The 19827-nt window shown below is 37.5% G+C and overlaps 1 protein-coding gene across 12 annotated transcripts in view; it reads left to right on the top strand.

The window, feature by feature from the left end:
* Positions 1–19827, top strand: part of BRCA1 (BRCA1 DNA repair associated) — a 50544-nt gene that overhangs the window by 955 nt on the left and 29762 nt on the right. For 2 of the 12 annotated variants that reach the window (XM_081161600.1, XM_081161604.1), the window contains exons 2-9: positions 250–348; positions 6626–6679; positions 12546–12623; positions 14246–14334; positions 14871–15010; positions 16245–16347; positions 17495–17540; positions 19447–19482. In XM_081161600.1, the coding sequence (XP_081017726.1) occupies positions 269–348; positions 6626–6679; positions 12546–12623; positions 14246–14334; positions 14871–15010; positions 16245–16347; positions 17495–17540; positions 19447–19482 (626 nt within the window). In that variant the 5' untranslated portion in view covers positions 250–268. Of the gene's footprint in view, positions 1–249; positions 349–6625; positions 6680–12545; positions 12624–14245; positions 14335–14870; positions 15011–16241; positions 16348–17494; positions 17541–19446; positions 19483–19827 lie in introns of those variants that run through there. The other 10 variants (XM_081161609.1, XM_081161599.1, XM_081161602.1 and 7 more) reach the window with 7 other exon arrangements.

Raw genomic sequence — 19827 nt, 5'->3', positions numbered from 1 at the left:
CCTTGCTTGCAGAAAGGAAAAGACCAAAAGGAAGTGATTGGAGGCTATATATGAAAAAATAGAGAATTTAAAGTGGTCTTAATTACAATGAAAAACTTACAATTTAAAAAAATAAGGCTTTTGCTATTTTATGGTTGGTATAATTCTAAAGCACTCCAATCTTAAATTTCTCTTACTTAAAAATGACACTTAATGAAACTAAGCTGTTGTTTTTTAAGCCTTTTAAGGTGATTTATTTATCCTTTACAGTTCATTGTAATAGGAAGAGATGAATTTATGTGTGGATCGCGTTGAAGAAGTACAAAATGTCCTTAATGCTATGCAGAAAATCTTAGAGTGCCCAATCTGGTAAGTCAACAGAAGAATTTATTAATTTGAGATTTTTCCTTGATGATTACATTCTATGCAGATGAACAGAATTGACCTTACATAGTAAGGAGAAAAAACTATAATGTCTGTTAAAATTAGGCTATTAAAGCTACTGATTTTCTTAACTGAAGAGCTTTAAGAATATAGAAAATTACTCCTTTTTCTCCACTCTTCCTCTCCCCTCCCTTTATACCTCCTCAACACACATAGCCTCCTGTTTTTCCTAGTCCACACACTGTCTTTTTTTTAAAAAAACACATATCTTTATTGATTTCAGAGAGAGGAAAGGAAGGGGGAGAGAAAGAGAGAGAGATAGAAACATCAATGATGAGAGTCATTATCGGCTGCCTAGCCCGCCACCTGGGCATATGCCCTGACCGGGAATCGAACCCCGATCTCCTGGACCCTAGGTCGATGCTCAACTGCTGAGCCACTCCTGGCGGGGCCACACACTGTCTTGACTCGTTCCACATTGGGGCAGAGATGTGGTTTGGATTGAGTGGCACTTGGGCTTTCCATCCAGCTTTAAAGCCAGTTTGATCACTTGGAATGGACATACTTAATAATGGCAAATTAAAATTAGGAATGATTGATATCTGTGAGTGGGTAGATCTTTGGGAGAATCTTTGGATGAAACTAGCCATATATATATCCCCACAGAATATAAACTCCATGAGGGCAGAGGTTTTTATTTTGTTTACTTTGGTGTCCTCAGGAGTTAAAGCAGTGCCTTGGACATAGTAGCCACTTGGTAAACATTTGTTGAAGATACTAAACAATAAACTAAATTGGCTTTTTGATAGTTCATTGGTTTATATATATATATATATATATATTTTTTTTTTTTTTTTTTAATTCTCACCCAAGGACATGCTTCCATTGATTTTAGAGAGAGGAAGGGAGGTGGGGGAAGAGAAACATCGGTGTGAGAGCGGAACATCCATTGGTTGCCTCCCACACTTGTCCTGACTGGGAATTGAACCCTCGACCTTTCTGTGTAAGGGATGATGCACCAACCAACTGAGCCACACCGGCCAGGGCAGCCCTGTATATTTAAATGAGATTAGTGCAAGTCCTCAAAGCCACATGTCTCTGACTGAGTGATCTTTGTCTTCATCTGCAAAATAAAGAGGAGACTAGAATACTCAAGTTTTTTAAAAATTGAAGTATAATAATGTGAAATGCAGAGATCTTAAGTGTGTAAATGAATGAGTTTTGACACGCATACATATATATGTGTGTGTATGTATATATATACACATATGTGTATATATATATATATATATACACACACACACATATCTGTGTAATCCAGTCAAGATATAGAATATTCCATCACCTTGAAAAGTTTTCTTGTGTGTAGTCAGTAGCTCTTAACTTGGCCACCCTCCACAACCTTTGGAGCTCTGTGAATAAGACTATTTCAATATAATTAGTTTCTTATATAATTTTATATATTTTATTTTATGCATTTAAAAGCATTACTTTAAGAAGGGGGTTCATACCCTGGCCTATGTGGCTCAGTTGGTTGGGCCTTGTCCTACGCACCAAAAGGTTGATGGTTCAATTTCTGGTCAGAGCACATGTCCTGGTTGCGTTGAAGGCTGGATCCCCCTTAGGGGGCGTGCAGGAGGCAGGCTATCGATGTTTTTATTTCTCTCTCTCTCCCTTTCTTTCTCTCTAAAAAAATCAATAAAAATATTTAAAAGAAAAGAAGGGAGTTCATGAGCTTTACCAGCTGCCAACGGGGGTTCATGGCACAGCAAATGATAACCTCATCAAGCAGTCACTAGATGATCTCTATGGTAGCTCTTAAATCTACAAAATAAATGAAAAACCATACCTCAGTCTCTTGGTAAAAAGCCAGAAAAGAAATTTAGAAAAATTATTGCCTACCCTTTCCCCTTTTAATCTCTTTACTCTGGTCACAACTGTTCTTCAGACCTGCTACATATTCTCCTGCTTCTGAGCTTTTATGCCGGATGTTTCCTCTGAAATGTTCTTCCTGTGATAACTGCATGACTTGCAAATCTTGACTGAAATACCAGCTTTTCAAAGAGGAATTTTCAGACAACCCTACTTAAAATTGTAACACCTCTACCCCCAATACACTCCTTATACCCTTTTCCTGTTTTATTTTTCTCTATAACTCTTATTACTGTCCAACATTATATATAATTTAATTTTTCTCTCCATCCCCACAGAATATAAACTCCATGAGGGCAGAGGTTTTTATTTGTTTACTTTGGTGTCCTCAGGAGTTAAAGCAGTGCCTTGGACATAGTAGCCACTCGGTAAACATTTGTTGAAGATACTAAACAATAAACTAAATTGGCTTTTTGATAGTTCATTGGTTTTTAACATGGTGATGGTTAGTGGTGGATAACAGTCAAAAAATAAATTGGAAAGCTGCACCTGTTGCTCCTTACCTTGAACAAAGGAGAATAAATTTAAGTAGATTTTCCTTTGTGCTTCATGAAAGTTTAATATATTTGGAGTAAAAAAAAATAAAACTAAAGAAAATACACGTTGTGTTTTCAGAGAAATATAAGATTTATAAGTAAACCTCTCCCTCGGCCCTTAACATTTCAGCCAAACAAAAATGAGCTAAATGAGATTTGCAGCTTAATTTATGAAACATCAAAGCCAGAGGAGCAGGAAATGGCAATTGAGGAAAAAATTGCTTTTGAAAAGTCATAAAACTAATAATTATAAAGAGTGATTAAAAAGTCCTCAATAGTGTGGCATTTGGGTCCATTTATTTTACATTTCCACAGAAAATTAAACCAGCAATTAAAAAACTCAGATACATAAAAATTAAAGATGCAAGGTGAAAGTTAATGCTAAATTTTCATTTTGGTCAAATACTGTATATTTTACAGCTTATATTTTCTATCTGTTTTCTATTAGAAATACACTTAGGTTTTTTAAACTAAAACTGTGCATCCTAGTCATTGTTAAACTCATTTAAATGGAAAGTTCTAGGATGGGAATCATATCTACTTCACTTTTTTTTTTTTTTAACAGAGCCCAGAACAGTACAATTTGCTGTTATGTCTTAATAAATAGTTTCTGATTGTAACTGGAAACAGTGTTACTTCTGGTAGCTGTAGAGTAGGTTTCTAGCTTTTCTTTCTTTTTTTAATATATCTTTATTGATTTCAGAGAGAGTAAGGGAGAGGGAGAGATAGAGACATCAATGAGAGAGTCATTGATCGACTGCCTCCTGCATGCCCCACATTGGGGATCGAGCCTGCAACCTGGGCATGTTCCCTGACCAGGAATCAAACCACCATCTCCTGGATCATAGGTCGATGCTCAGCTGCTGAGCCATGCCTGGCCAGGTGGTTTCTAGCTTTTTTGAGGTCTCGAGAGCTAAAATTCCTTCTGTTGGCCTCTAAGTCATTACTGGCATTTATTTCTGATAACTGGTAGTTCTTTCTAACATTTTACATATGACTATATAAAACTTTTTACTTCCAAAAGAGTTTTTTAAATGTATATCCTGGTGGATGGTTATTTTTTGACCTAATCTAGCTTCTTTTTCTAATCACATCCATTTTGGGAGCTCAGAATGTAGACATGTCGTTAGGCCTAAAGTATTGACTGGTTTAAAAAGTGTTTAAAATATTTAAGTCACTTTTTTTTTTAATCCTCACCCGAAGATATTTTTTCATTGATTTTAGGAGGAAGGAGAGAGAGAGAGGGAGAGGGAGAGAGGGAGAGAGGGAGAGAGGGAGAGAGGGAGGGGGAGGGGGAGGGGGAGGGGGGAGAGAGGGAGGGGAGGGGAGGGAGAGGGGGAGAGAGAGAGAGAGAGAAAATCATCAGTTGGGTTGCCTCCTGTACTCGCCCCCTACTGGGGATCAAACCTGAAATCTAGGTATGTGCCCTGACCCGTAATGGAACCCACAGCCTTTTTGGTGTACAGGATGACACTCAACCAACTGGGCTACCCGGCCGGGCTTGAGTCACTTTCATAGGAAACATTTACTCTCATCAGGTCCTAGAAGAGGAACATTTTAACTTTTGTCTTTTCATTCCCATTTCCTCTTCAAGCTTTTCCTTCAACATTTATTACCTTTTTACATGGAGTTTTCATCTGTTCAGTTTGTTTAGAGTATGTTTGTATAGTTTGGCTTATAATTACTAGACTGAAATATAATTATTTCAGAATTGAGTTAGTGGTGAGAATGAAAGCCATCTGGTATAACTAAATCCACTTTCTCTTTTACTGAGAATGTCTTTGATATCTAGCTTATCCGAGGAGTAGTGATTTGGTAACAGATTAGAGTTCTCTTTGTCAGTTTTTGTTTGTTTGTTTTGTGTTTTTTTAATTACATTCAGTTCCAATAATACCACTAACAGTACAAGTCACCTCAGGTTATGAACATTTTCCCAAATAGCATTTAATTTTATTCTCAACGGGGGGAAAAAAAGGAAAAAAAAATTTTATTCTCACAGTAGCCTGAAGAGACCGGTGGAGTGGGTGACAGTTTCCTTACCGGAAACTGAGGTTCAGTCAGGTAGAGTGTTTGCACTAAGGTCACTCTGCTAATGAAAAGGAGACCTGGTAGTAGAAACCTAGCCTTCTGACTTACTGTGGTATTTTTCTTTTTCTTTCCCTGTGCTGCGTCAGAAACCCCATGATTATAAGAGTTGTGTTACCAAACTCTTCACAACAGGGCTATTGTCCCCCAGCTTTTTATCTTTTTAATCTTTTATTTTTATGGGCTTTGGAGTCAGGCTAATTTGAGTACAAATGACAGTTTTGACACGTTCTACTTCATTTTTTAAAACTTCTACTCATTTTTTGTTTTTACTTTTAATATCCAGGACCATTCTCTGAAGGCTATTTTCTTTTTTTCCCCCCAGAAGGGTCCTGCTCTTGTTTCATGTTTATTGATTGCCGTCTCCTGCATTATCGCTGCTTCCTATAAGTTTCTTTCTTCTGTTTGCTTGTCCTGATCTGTTACTGAGGAGTTGGCAGCGAAATTTGACCTTGGTTCTTGAATTCCTCAAGGAAGATTTCAGACCCAAGAACTCAAATTTTGAGGAAGTTTCTTTAGAAAGTTCCAGAGGTAGTAGGAGTGAGCCAGCTGGGCTGCTAGACTCAGGAAGCAAGTTACAGAAGCAAAAGAAGGGCCATTGGAGCTTAGGAGAGGGAAAGGCAAAGATAAGGCACCTGCAGGGGAAGATGAGGGGAGTGGGAAAGGCACAAGCACCCTCCCAACTTTTCTTGCGATACTTTTCTAAAAAGTTAAACTTTTAATGAAAAGAACCACATTCCTGTCATACACAGGTTACCTGTTGTCTGATATCCTGCCTAAACTTTACCAAAAATCAGTTTCTAAAGCTCTCAGAATGAAAGCTAAAGACTTTAAAATAGACTTTAAAAAAGAGAGAGACTTAAGACATATCAACCGAAGGCAATGTGTGGATCTTGTGTGTATACTGTTTTATGTAGATTTAATTATTAAATTTTTATGAGAAAGTGAGGAAAATTAGAACATTAATTATATATTAGATGATATTAAGGAAATTATTTTTTAGGATTAATAATGGTTTCATGGTTATGCTAAAAAAGTCTTTCTCTTTTGAAGATATGTTCCGAAATATTTAAAGATGAAATGATATGATAGCTGGGATTTATTTTAAAATAATCTAGGCTTTGGGTGAGTGTCAGCCATGGACGATATAACATTGGCTGTGAGTAGATAACTGTTGAAACTGGGTGATACATGGAGTTCGTTTTACTATTTTATTTGTATAAATGCTTGAAATTTTCCATATGAAGAAATTAAAAGCAATCACACACACAAAAATTTTTAAAAAAAAAGTGCTGTCAGGGAATCCAAAAGAAATACAAGAAGTTTTTGTTTTTGTGGAGCTTAAAGTCTAGTTTAGATATAGGATGTGCACCCACTGATAGCTCAAAAAAGAATATCAGTGAAACCTAATTGATATGAATATCAGCTAACCTTTTAAATGCTATAGATTATGTAGAATATTGAAAAGAGTGATATGTATTCATTCTGTTTTGATATCTGAAAGCTCAGTGAGGCTAAGGATCATATTCTCTGCTGTATTTTTGGCTCCTGACACAGCAGACATTTAATAAATATTTATTGAATGAACTTAAAACCTTACCTTGGCTTAGTTATAGTCACTTAAAGTTGAATTTCTTTACTAAGAATTATTTATTTTTAAATGAATGATTGATCTGAATTTCTTTTTCTTTTTCCCCCCACCCTTCTAGCCTGGAGTTAATCAAAGAGCCTGTTTCCACAAAATGTGACCACATATTTTGCAAGTAAGTTTGAGTGTTTTATGTGGCTCCATTATTGGCTTTTGTGCTTATCCTTCATCACCATAAGTTGGTTGTAACCAAAGTTTCTGGTAAAATATTGGCATATTTATCTGGTGGGGTATCGACTCACTTTGAACAGCTGTTTGTTTTTTGTGTCCATGGGTGAAAGCAGATTGTAAGCAATTATGCAATAAACAAATTGTGTCTTAGCCTTGCCAATTTCTCTTTTCTGTACATTTTGCATGTCCCACTTTTCCCGCTTCTGAGGGTCAGCGTTTGTCTGCTTCATAATCCTTGTAAAGCTAGGAAAGGATCTGATGTTGGTTATTATTTAGGCTTAAATTCATTCATACTAATGATTCCAGTTATATATACATGTATTTTAATGTTTTGAGTTTTTGTTTTGTTTTTTAATATATCTTTATTGATTTCAGAGAGAGGAGGGGAGAGGGGGAGAGAGAGAGAGAGAGAGAGAGAGAGAGAGAGAGAGAGAGAGAGAGAGAGAGAGAGAACATCAATGTGAAAGACACATGGATTGGTTTCCTCCAGCATGTGTCCCAACCGCCCCACTGGGGCCAGGGATTGAGCCTGCAGCCAAGGTACGTGCCCTTGGCCAGAGTGGAACCCAGGGTCCTCCAGTCCGCAGGCTGATGCTCTAACCACTGAGCAACCCCGCCAGGGCCAACTAACTTCTTTTAAGTATTTTTTCTTTTTCAATTGAAAAAGCAAGGCATGTCCATGGTAATGAGTTTATTAGCACAAAAGGTTATATGACGCAAAGTATGTTTCCCTTCTAACCCCAAATTCCTGCCTTCCTCTGCCCTCCCCAGAAATGACAGTGATCACTTTCTTATGTATCTTCTGAGGAATTTTTAAATTTCAAGAGTTTTTAATTCTGGGATTCGTTGGTTTCATGAATGTCCTATAATTATATTCAAGTTTAAGTTCAACTATATTAGAAACGCCAGGCATGTGCAATTTTCCCAGAAGACAATCAGTAATTTTCATCAGATTCTTAGCATGTTTTCATAACCTAAAAAATGTGAAGAACACCTCCATTAAGGATAATGAGAGCTGGCTAGAGCTGAGGGAAACCTGTTCATGTTGGAGGGATATCCTCCAAGCACTAGTCTGCCAGCTGGCTGCCTCCTTCCTTCTCCTGCATTCTGTATTATTCTTCCCATTCATCTGTCCTAACAAGGATCCAGAGCCCATTTCCATTGTCTCTTACCCTTTTCTCATGTCACCCCACTGGCCTAGATCTGTTCCCAACAGTTTCCTTCTGATTCCTTAGGTCCTTCTCATTCAGGTGCCAGGGCAGCACAACTTTATCTCTTTGTGGCCTCTAGAGGGAAGCTTCTCAAACTATCTGTAGTATAGGACCAGTTTCTTCACAGATTGATACTTTTGTAAAACAAAATTTAAAAGTCCCAGTATTTAAAAGGTTACAGATAGTATAAACATTCATTACTTTGAGAGCTTGTGGAAGGAAATTTAAGGCAGAGGAAATAATATGAGCAAAGGTAAGAAGAGAAGAAAGACTATGTCCCGAAAAAAGAAACTAACTTTGCACATGTATATAGGATTTGTGTGAGAAGAGGAAGGACTCCTTCAGAGAGGAGATGACATTTGCAAGAGAAGGTAGATGGGTTGGAAATAGAAAATGAATGCAAGAAAAAGAAATAGTTATTATTCATAAGAAGTAATGAAGGAAAAGTAGAGAAATTCTACTTTCGAGGTAGAAAGATTTTGAAGTAGAGCAGGGAGAGTTGAGGTAGCTTGAACTCTGAAGTTGGAGGTGAAGACATCAGTTGAGATTGAAAGAGTTAAAGTTGGCAACTGGAGGAGAGTGAGAAAGGCTTGCAGCTCCTTATATGGAGAATATGATAAACAGAAGAAACAGCCATATTTTAAGTGCTGTATTAGAATTAAAAGTGTGGTCTGGCTGGTGTGGCTCGGGTTTAGCATAGACCTATGATCTAGGAGATCGAGGTTCAATTCCCAGTCAGGCCACGTACCTGGGTTGCGGGCTTGTTCCCCAGTAGGAGGCGTGCAGGAGGCAGCTGATCAGATGTTTCTGTCTCTCCCTCTTCCTCTGTACCTAAAAATCAATAAAAAAATATTTTTTAAAAAAGTATTGCCTTTCCTTAAGCATTAGAAATCCAAGAAGCTCGCCCGGTCAGGCGTGGCTCAGCGGTTGAGCATCGACCTGGGATCCAGGTGATCGGGGTTCGATTCCCGGTCAGGGCACATGCCCGGGTTGCGGGCTCAACCAATGACTCTCTCATCATTGATGTTTCTATCTCTCTCTCCCTCTCCCTTCCTCTCTCTGAAATCAATAAAGATATATTTAAAAAGAAAAAAAAGAAATCCAAGAAGCTCAAAACTTGTCTCTGACCTCTTCACAAGGACCTCGTGTCAACTTACATATGTGTCTTTATTTTATTGGTGTGTCACAGATTCCCCAGGACTCTATAAACAGAATCTAATAAATTCTGAGCCCTGAAAGATATGCCAATGTTCTCTTGACCTGTCAATATTTTCCTTAGTTCAGTCTTTCCAAGTCACATTCAAGGTTATTTTCTCTTTTGGGTTAACAACCTTTATGTCTGTGTTCTTTTGCTAGCATAAAGAAAGCTTGGAACCCATATGTTGGTTGATTTCTACATATACCTGGTTCCCCTGTATTATTTATGTAATTCTTGTACAGGCTTCCACACTCTATAGCTGAGCTACTGTATTCTGCAGTACTCTGTTCAGGGAATTCCCTCCCTACTCCACTCAGAATTGTTGAATTGTACCATTTGCCAGTGTAATGCATTGATGCCTCCTAGAGCCATTATGGTAGATTACACGTAGTAATTTGCATCTTCTCAAGGAGTGGTAGCCTCTATTCTGTGGCTCTTGAAAGGGAATTTACATATAATACAGGTAGTTTTTTATATCCCTTTTCCTTAAACTATTGAGTTGTTGCCGGGTAAAGCATCTGTATAAGTGAAGAAGGTCCTCTGAGTCTCCTTGACCATACCTAACTACATTCACTTTCTCTGGTAAAAAGACATGGGCTGGGCTACACTTCAATTTTAGATCCAGTACCACCTTCACCGCTTGATTACTGTGTGACCTGGGACAAGTCTGTACTATAACATGAAGATAATTCTCCAGGGTTGTTGTGTGAATGAAGAGAGGGCAATGCATGTTAAAGGACCTGGCTAGTAAAAAAGCACTAAGTGTCTGCTGGCTGGCTCACCAGTCCCACTGCCTTTTCAGTGCCCTTAATCTTGTCTTTCCTGGCTCTTTTTTTTTTTTTCTTTCTTTTTTTAAAATTTTAAATATATCTTTATTGATTTCAGAGAGAGGGAGAGAGAGAGAGAAACATCAATGATGAGAGAGTCATTGATCGGCTGCCTAGCCCGCAACTCGGGCATGTGCCCTGACCGGGAATCGAACCCCAATCGCCTGGATCCTAGGTTGACGCTCAGCCGCTGAGCCACGCCCGGCCGGGCTTCTGGCTCTTTTCAGTGTCAGCATCTGCTCTCTACTCCATTCCCTAGTCACCTCCCTAGCCAAATATGTCCTTTATAATGGCAGGGATTTTATTTTGCTTTTCTGCTGAATCTCTTTCATCTATAACAGTATTGGACATGTAATAAACATTGGTGACTGAATCACTGCTTTTAATGATAACCATGGCTACCTCTACTGTTCTCGTTTCTTTTTTCCTTCCTACCTCTCTTCTCGAATCTTATTTTGTCTTCTTCCTAAGGGAACATTGATCTTTATAGATACCTCCAGCCAATGGAAGCAGTGTTTTCCTTTGTTTAAGAAGCTAAATCATTAGAATGTGTTGCCTTTGTTCTTCAAGTCTTAGACCTATTCTACATCCAGAGCCATTCTAAAAGCCCAGTGTCTCAGAAGGATGGAACCTTCTTCATTCCTTAGGCTTCTAGTGAGCAGTTTGGTTTATAAGACACTATGTCAGGCATTGTGAATATAAAAACAAGTATATTTTCTCCCTCGACTTTTTAAAATGTTTTTTAAAAACATTTTTATTGAGATATAATTTACATGCTATAAAATTCACTAAAAATTGTACAATTCCGTTTTTTTAGTATATTTAGAGTTGTACAACCATCACTACAATCTAAGTTTAGAACATTTTCATCATCCCTAAAAGAAACCCTATTTGCAGCTACTCCCTATTCGTACCTCCCACCTCCCACCTCCCACCTCCCACCTCCCACCTCCCACCTCCCACCTCCCACCTCCCACCTCCCACCTCCCACCTCCTTTTAGGCAACCACAAATCTACTTTCTGTCTCCAGATTTGTCTATTCTGGACACTTCATATAAATGGGATCATACTGTATATGGGCTTTTGTGTCTGGCTTTTTTCACTAAAGTAATGTTTTCAAGGTTCATTCAGCATTGTAGCTTTTATCAGTACTTTATTTTCTATGGCTGAATTATATTTTGTTGTGTGGTTGTACACATTTTGTCTTTCTGTTCATTGATTGATGGACATCGGGATTGTTTCTGCTTTTTGGCTATTATGAGTAATGCTTCTATGAACATTTGTGTACAAGTTTTATATGGACTAATGTTTTCATTTCTCCAGGGAAGAATCTGCAAATCTAAGAGTAGAATTGCAGAGTAATGTGGCAACTCTATGTTTAACATTTTGAGGAACTGCCAGACTGTATTCCAAAGTGGTTACATTGGTTTATATTTTCACTAGCAATGAATGAGGATTTCAGTTTCTCCACATCTTCTCTAATACTTCTTATCTGTTCTTTTTATTTGTACAGGCCATTCTAGAGGGTGTAAAGTGGTATCTCATTGTGGCTTTAATTTGCATTTTCATAATGACTGTATTGAATATCTTTTCATGTGCTTGTTGACTACTTGTATATCTCCTGTGGAGAAAATGTCTATTCAAATCCTTTACCCATATTTTAACTTATTTCTCTGTTTATTATTGAGTTGTAAGAGTTCTTCGTATATTCTGGATACAAGTTCCTTATCGAATACATATGATTTTCAAAAATTTTCTCCCATTCTGTGGATTGTCCTTTAACTTTCTTCATGATATTGTAGCACAGAAGTTTTTAAGTTTAATGTAGTCCAGTGTATCTAGTTTTTCCTTTGGTTGCTTGTGCTTTTGGTGTTTGTTTGTTTAAGAAATCATTGTTTAACCCAAGGTCACAAAGGTTTAGTTTTAGCTCTTACATTTAGTTCTGTGATCCATTTTGAGTTAATTTTTTTGTATTGTATGAGGTAGAAGTGTATCTTCACTTTTTGTATGTGGATATTTAGTTGTCCCAGCGCTGTTTGTTGTTTCTTTCTCCATTTCCTTATCTTGGTGCCATTGTTGAAAATCAGTTAACCATATATGAATAGATTTATTTCTGTACTCTTAATCTTGTTCCATTGATGTGTATGTCTGTCCCTATGCCAGTACCACACTGTCTTGATTACTGTAGCTTTGTAGTGAGGTGCTGCTGAGTTTTTAAACTAATTATAATCATTTTACTTGAACTATTTCCATTTATATCTGATTATGCAGCATGAAATAATTATCATTAAATATACCATATTAACTCTTTAATAAGTTTTATTTGATCATAACAGTAAACCATATGCATGTAAGTTCGGTTTTCATAGATCATTGCTTATGTAGTTTGGTTTTCTGCTTATGCAGCATTTAAAACAATTAAAGAAAGCCATTGGTTGTAATTCACCTGCTATTACCTTTAAAATGGCTCTTAATGTTGTGAGATTATTTTTTTCATGGCTATTTGCCTTTTGAATATTCTCTCTACAAAAAAGAGTAACTTGAATTGTTCTTTTCATTCTTTATAATTTGTAGATTTTGCATGCTGAAACTTCTCAACCAGAAGAAAGGGCCTTCACAGTGTCCTTTGTGTAAGAATGATATAACCAAAAGGTATATAATTGGGTAGTGATGGGAAGTTGGAAGCAACAACAGGAAAAAGTAGAAATTTGTACTACTATCGCTGTTCCTGTCAAACCATTCCTCAGGAGAAAAATGTATAAAAGGGTTTTAAGCTGACAGAATAAATTATTTCTTATATTATTTTCCTGGAAGTTTTATGGTACCTTATACAGGTATTAGCAATTGGTTGCCTTTTTCTAATGCTTCTGAATGGTGCCAGAACTTGTAGTCTTATCTAAAGTAGGAGTGTACCACCTGCCCCCATTGTCTCCTGATCCTTTTATTTTGCTTCCTTGCACAGTTAATTTCTACTTAATTATTTACACACACATACAATGTATTTATATATTGTGCATCCCTCTGGCCAGGATTGAAGTTCTATTAGGGCACTGGCTTTGTCTGTTTCAGTCTACACTGTTTTTCCAGTGCTTGGTACATAGTAGTCCCTCAGATATTTAAAGGAACAAATAAATTATATTGTCCTAAAACTTTACTGTATCAGAATCTTTCTTTGGACATTTTCATCTATTTGTGCTTTCCAAATAATATAATCATCATTTGACAGAAATTCCTGAGAGCTAAAAGTGGGAGGTTGGATGGATGGGGTTCAGATGTTAAGAATAGTAAGTTCTCACCTGGCCAGCATGGCTCAGCAATTGAGCACTGACCTATGATCCAGGAGATTTTGGTTCGATTCCCAGTCAGGGCACATGCCCAGGTTGTGGACTCGATCCCCAGTCGGGGTCGTGCAGGAGGCAGCAGATCAATGACCCTCTCATCACTGAAGTTTCTATCTCTCTCTCCCCCTCTCCCTTCCTCTCTCTGGAATCAATAAAGATATATTTAAAAAAAAGAAAAAGAATAGTAAGTTCTCTGTGCAGTGGATTTACATCTACTATTGATTCAGAATACTATTTTAGATGGTTATATCTTTTGGTAGGCTTATTTATTTATTTTTATAATATATCTTTATTGATTTCAGAGAGAGGAAAGGAGAGGGAGAGAGAGAGATAGAAACATCAATCATGAGAGGGCCATTGATCCGCTGCCTCCTGCCCACCCGCAACTGGGGATCGAGCCCGCAACCCCGGGCATGTGCCCTGACCTGGAATCGAACCCCGACCACCTGGATCCTAGGTCAACGCTCAACCGCTAAGCCACATCTGGCCGGGGCTCTTTTGGTAGGTTTAAATGGCAAAAAAGATATTATAAGAATAATCAGTACTGATATCAATGATGTTTTGTTTGTTTTTTGTTCATCCTCACCTGAGAATATTTTTTCCATTATTTTGGGGAGAGCATCCATTGGTTGCCTCCTGCATGCAGCCTAACTGGGGCAGGGATCGTACCCTAGACCAGAATTGAGCCCTTGTCCGGGAATTGAACCCCCGACCCTTTGGTTTGAGGGCTGACACTCTAACCACTGAGCAACACCGGCCAGGGAATGGTGTTTTGATTATGTGACATCACTAAATACTTCCGTTCTTTGAATATCATTTTTCTACTGTTGCTGCCTCTTTTTTTTATTAGTATATATGTCTTTCCTTATTTTAGTGTCCTTAAAAAATTGCTAAGTACTTGCTAAGTGTGTCTCTCAAATAATTTAATTTCAGAAGCCTACAAGAAAGTACAAGATTTAGTCAACTTGTTGAAGAGCTATTGAAAATTATTCATGCTTTTGAGCTTGACACAGGATTGCAGTGTAAGTGTTGTATAGCCCCAGGGGCCAGTGCTCAAGTGGCTGTAGTTAAAACTCAGGAGGAGTTTTACGCAATTATTTTCTGTGAATAGGTGATAAGACCTTTTGGTCTAGGTTAATTGTAGCTCTTTAACTAATCTATTTGTTAAATAATTCCCACTCCTCTCACACCTTATTTTATCCATCCTAAGTTGCAAGTTTTTCACATAAATCGGGGACAATTTACCATCAATGGTGTGTCATTGTTTAATTGTGTGGTATAGAGAATAATGGTGCTTCTTACATCATTGGTATCTTAGATTCAGTGAACTATAGTATTAATAGGCAAATTTGTTAGTATTGTGGTGGAAAAAAAAGGAGTAGAAATAACTTTGACAGTCTGTGTGTTTGTTTCCTAAGAGTAGAATTTCCAAATTTGGTTTAAAAAAATTATAGGTAACCTTTAATGCATTGTCCTAATATAACAAAGAGCATACACAGGATTTCTCTTGGTTCTTTGATTACAATTATAAAAATAATGTTTCCTTTGTAATTCACAGTTGCAAACAGTTATAACTTTTCAAAAAAAGGAAATAACAGTCCTGAGCATATGAAGGAGGAAGTTTCTATGATCCAGAGTTTGGGCTTCCGAAACCGTGCCTTAAGACTTCGACAGAGTGAACCTGAAAATCCTACCTTGGTAAAGCCATTTTCATTTATTCTGGTAAAATCTCTTTACTGAGTATTATGAAATAGTGAATGTGCTAGATGCTCATGGATTTATATAAAAAGTCAGTAAACAAGGTAAGATGCTAAATTAAGTGGTTGGACAGATGTTCTAATGAACAAGAGTTAGAGGAATTGAGAGAAGATCCGTGTACCTATTGTGGTCAGGAGAGATCTTACAGGCCCTTCCCCTACATTAGCGTTTTATCTATCCTGATGCTTGTCTAAAATAGCCACAAGGTCACGGAAGGTTTTAAGCTACTACTTTTTACAATAACCATCTTATGGCAGTTCTCCAGGCATGAGGAAGTGTATTTATTTTATTTGCTCTGAAAAGTTGCCTGAAAAAAAAAATCAGTTTTTACATTTGAAAATTGCTTCAACTTAAAAGATGTAATTGTAAAAAAAAAAAAAAAAGCATGATTTGCTCTGTTGTTACTCATTTGTGAATGACTAATGGAAGTCTCAAAAATAATAGTTCTTGTGATACCAGCATTCATTTTTCAGTAGATGTCGAAGGGCTCAAAAAGGAGAACTTCACTGGAATACTGTTGGGTTTTTCAATATTATTATTATTTTTCTTAAATCCTCACCCAAGGATATTTTTCCCATTGCTATTCCAAGAGAGTGGGAGAGCGAGAGAGAGAAACATCAGTGTGAGAGAGAGAGACATCGATTGGTTGCCTCCCTCGTGCACCCTGACCAGGGCTGGGATCAGACCCAGGACCCTTCAGTCTGAGGGCTGACGCTGTAACCACTGAGCAAAATCAGCTAGGGATAAAAAGATTTTGCAGGTTTGTTATTATTTTCACTTATCTTTTTTTAAAATTTATTTTATCTTAGTTGCCAACTCTGTTATGAGATGTGTTTGGAAATGTGTACTAGATGAATCTTATTCCCTTTCTATACTACACTATAATATAAAGTATTAGCTTCAAAATATGCTTTTCCTATACTTCAAAAAATTACACAGATAATACATATTCTGTTTAGAAAAATTTAAAACAACAGAAGAAAAAATATTCAAACCATTAGAGCATAGCTCATACATTTTGGTGTGTGGTTTGCCAAGTGTTTTTTCTAGGTGTCATAGATTTTAGCTTATTTATTATGGCCTGTTTCTTTTGTCTGTGGCCTCGAGTTTCTCTTCAAGGAAAAAAGCAAAGAACTGGCCAATAATTAGTTGATCATTCTTTACTGCTTAGCAGGAAACCAGTCTTAGTGTCCAACTCTCTAACCTTGGAATTGTGAGATCACTGAAGACAAAGCAGCAGGTACAATCTAAGAAAAAGTCTGTCTACATTGAATTGGGTAAGAGTCTTACATTTTTAAAGTTTAGAACAGTTGCTAGATTTTTTATCTTACAGCTTTACCAGAAACCTTGGTCATAATTCACACAATGGCAGGGAGCTTTGGGAAGCAGAAATAAAATAATACTATTAGCCTTATGATGTGTTTAGAAATAATGTAAAAGATGCAGCTCTTACCTTGAAGAAGCTTACTTTACAAAGAGAGCAAAAGAAAGATGTCTGGTTATAAGTATGGGTAAACTTGTAGCAGGTCCTTGAATAATGTTGTTTCTTTCAACGTTGTTTTGTTATAATGTGGATGAGATGCCAAAGGAATGTAACTCTTATATCAAGTAGTCTGTGGTAAAATTGGTTTTGTTATATGTCGTTTTGCTTGAAGTCGTAGAACCAATTGATGACGTTAAGTGTGGGCTTACTATACTTTGGAAAGTAGGAATAAGAAAGAACATGATGGGCTGGCTACAGCATTTGGAAGGATCCAAGATAAACTGTACTAGACTAGACAGACGTAAGAAGAGCTGAGCTCAGTTCAGTTTTCTCTAATTGTTTTGTCCTTTAGAATATGTTTATAATTGGAAAGAGGGGCCCTTCTTTGGGCTTTCAAGCAGCACCATATGTTTACCAGATTCTCTTGGAAGTTACTTGTATGTCTTTTCTCCTTTTAAAATCATAAGTTCCTAGACTTACGATTTTTAAATTTTGATTAATTTGGTGACACAGCAGTGTTGTATCACAAAGATAAAGTAATTATAGTAGTAAATATTTAAGAGCACTTAGTGTAGTCCAGGCACTGTTGTACTTTACTTGTAAAACTCATCTAAGAGGCCTGACAAAGCCCTGAGGTTGTTCCTAGGATTATATTTCTTTTACAGATGAGGAGGTTAAGGCACAGAGAGGTTAAATTTTTCCAAAGTAGTGACACTAGTAAGTGGCAGAGCCGTGATTCAAACCTAGGAATTCAGGCTTCAGAGCCTGTGCTTATAACTGCTTCTCTGTATTTCCTGACATGTGTATCACGTGCCTGGCATTAGTAAATATTTATTGAATGAGCATCTGTTTTGCAAAAAGTACATTTTTTGAGTTTAACCCTTTCAATAAAAATTCTTTTATTGATTTGTTATTTGGGGGTATTTGGGGAATTTTTTTAGGATCTGATTCTTCTGAAGATGCAGTTAACAAGGCAAGTTATTACAGGTAAGTTCAAGGGAGCCTTCGTCTATTAAGGTGGCATTTTTATATTTAGTTAATATTAAGAATTGTTTTGGGATTATAAAAAATATATACCTTTATTGATTTCAGAGAGAGGAAGGGAAAGGAGAAGAGAGAGAGAGAGGGAGAGAGAGAGAAACATCAATGATGAGAGAGTCATTGATCTGTTGCCTTCTGCACATCTCCCACTAGGGATTGAGCCCGCAACCCGGGCATGTGCCTTGACCAGGAATCGAACCACGATCTCCTGGATCATAGGTCGATGCGCAACTGCTGAGCGATGCCAGCCAAGCAAGAACTGGTATTTTTTTAGGTTAGAATTATGACATTGGAATAGACTGTCTACTTTAATCTCGTTTTATAGCTGAGAAAATACCCTTTTTATTTTTATTTTTTTAATAAGTAAGATATTTTTTAAAATTTTGTTTATCTATATTATCTTTATTGTTGAGAGTATTACAGATGTTCCCCCCTATTTTTTCTCCCATTGCCCCCCTCTGCCTGGCTCCCATCCCGCCCCAGTCCTTCCTCACCCTCCTTTTTTAAAAATATTACTTTTTTTGCCCGGCTGCGCGTGGCTCAGCGGTTGAGCATCGACCTAGGATCCAGGAGATCAGGGTTTGATTCCTGGTCAGGAATGCCAGGGTTTTGGGCTCGATCCCCAATGGGGGACGTGCAGGAGGCAGCCTATCAATGACTCTCTCATCATTGATGTTTCTATCTCTTTCTCTCTTCCTCTTTCTGAAATCAATAAAGATATATATATATATATGTGTGTGTGTGTGTTTGTTTTTTTTTTAAGAGCTTCTTGTTTAAAAAAAAATTTATCGATTGATTGGAGGGAGGGGAACATCCATTTGTTGTTCCACTTATTTATTCATTGGTTGCTTCTTGTATGTGCCCTGACCGGAGATCAAACCTGCAACTTTGGCACATCAAGACAATGTTCTAACCAACTGAGCTACTTCGCCAGGCCCCTTATTTGTTTGATTTTTTAGTAAGGAGTCCGAAAGAATTTAAGGTAACAGTTCTGCACAGAATTGTGTCCAGTGGATGGTTCTGCTCTGCTAGAGCTTAGTTCCTCGTGTACAGTAGTATTGGCACAGCGGTAATTGTGGCTGATGAAAATATTAGAGGACTACATTTTTCTTTCCTTCCTCTGTTTCTTAATTTCATCTACTCCACAAACTTTATGTAAATTATACAATAATCTACAAGCAGCCCCCAACTGTGTTACCTGGCAAATTGCTTTCCTTAGGAATTAATTGCTTCACCTTAAGATCTGTGATGTCTGGTCTGAACTATAATGGTGTCATTGGAAATCAAATTTTGTTTGTAAATGACTTTTTCGTAATCTCTCAATTGAGAGGAAGTGGTTTTAAGTTTAAAAGAAGCATAGAGCCCGGCTGGGCGTGGCTCAGCGGTTGAGTATCGACCTAGGATCCAGGTGATTGGGGTTCAATTCCCGGTCAGGGCACATGCCCTGGTTGTGGGCTCGATCCCCAGTTGAGGGCGAGCAGGAGGCAGCCGATCAATGACTCTCTCATCATTGATGTTTCTATCTCTCTCCCTCTCCTTTCCTCTCTCTGAAATCAATAAAGATATATTTTTAAAAAAGCAAAGAAGGCTAAATGGCAGAATGCTGCGTTCTTTTGGGATGTCTGCTTCATCCCAGTGTTCCCTTTGTTTAGATATCTTTGTTCTTGCATTCTCATTAAGATATACTTTTGTTGTTATTGTTAATCTTCACCTGAGGATATTTTTTCCTTTTTTTTTTTTTTAATTTTTATTTTAGAGAGAGTGGAAGGGAGGGAGGGAAAGAGGAGAGACAGACAGAGAGGGAGAGAGAGAAACATTGATGTGAGAGAGACACATTGATTGTCTCCCACAGGTTCCCTGACCGGGACCAGAACAAATTGCAACCCAGGTATGTGCCCTTGACCAGGAATTCAACCTGCAACCCTTTGGTGCACACCCGACACTCCACCACTGAGCCACACCAGCCAGGGCGCATTAAAATATATTTTTAAGTTATGTGGGGTTTTTTTGCTTTACTGTCTTTTGGTTATTATTTGTATTTAAACAGGCTATCATTTAAATTTTGGTTCTCATTTACATGTCCATAAAACAATGTCCTGCACTCCTGCTCTGATTTTTGTGACTGTATGTCAGTCTTTGACCCGTCAGTTTTGACTAGAAGTTATTAAAGGAGAGAGCAGATTTCAAAAAGTGAATCAAATTGATCAGCTTACTGCCACCTTACCTAAAGGGA

This window comes from Miniopterus schreibersii (assembly GCF_964146895.1).
Source record: "Miniopterus schreibersii genome assembly, chromosome: 16".
NCBI classification, from domain to species: Eukaryota; Metazoa; Chordata; class Mammalia; order Chiroptera; family Miniopteridae; genus Miniopterus; species Miniopterus schreibersii.
This window is presented reverse-complemented; position numbering and strand designations above follow the sequence as displayed.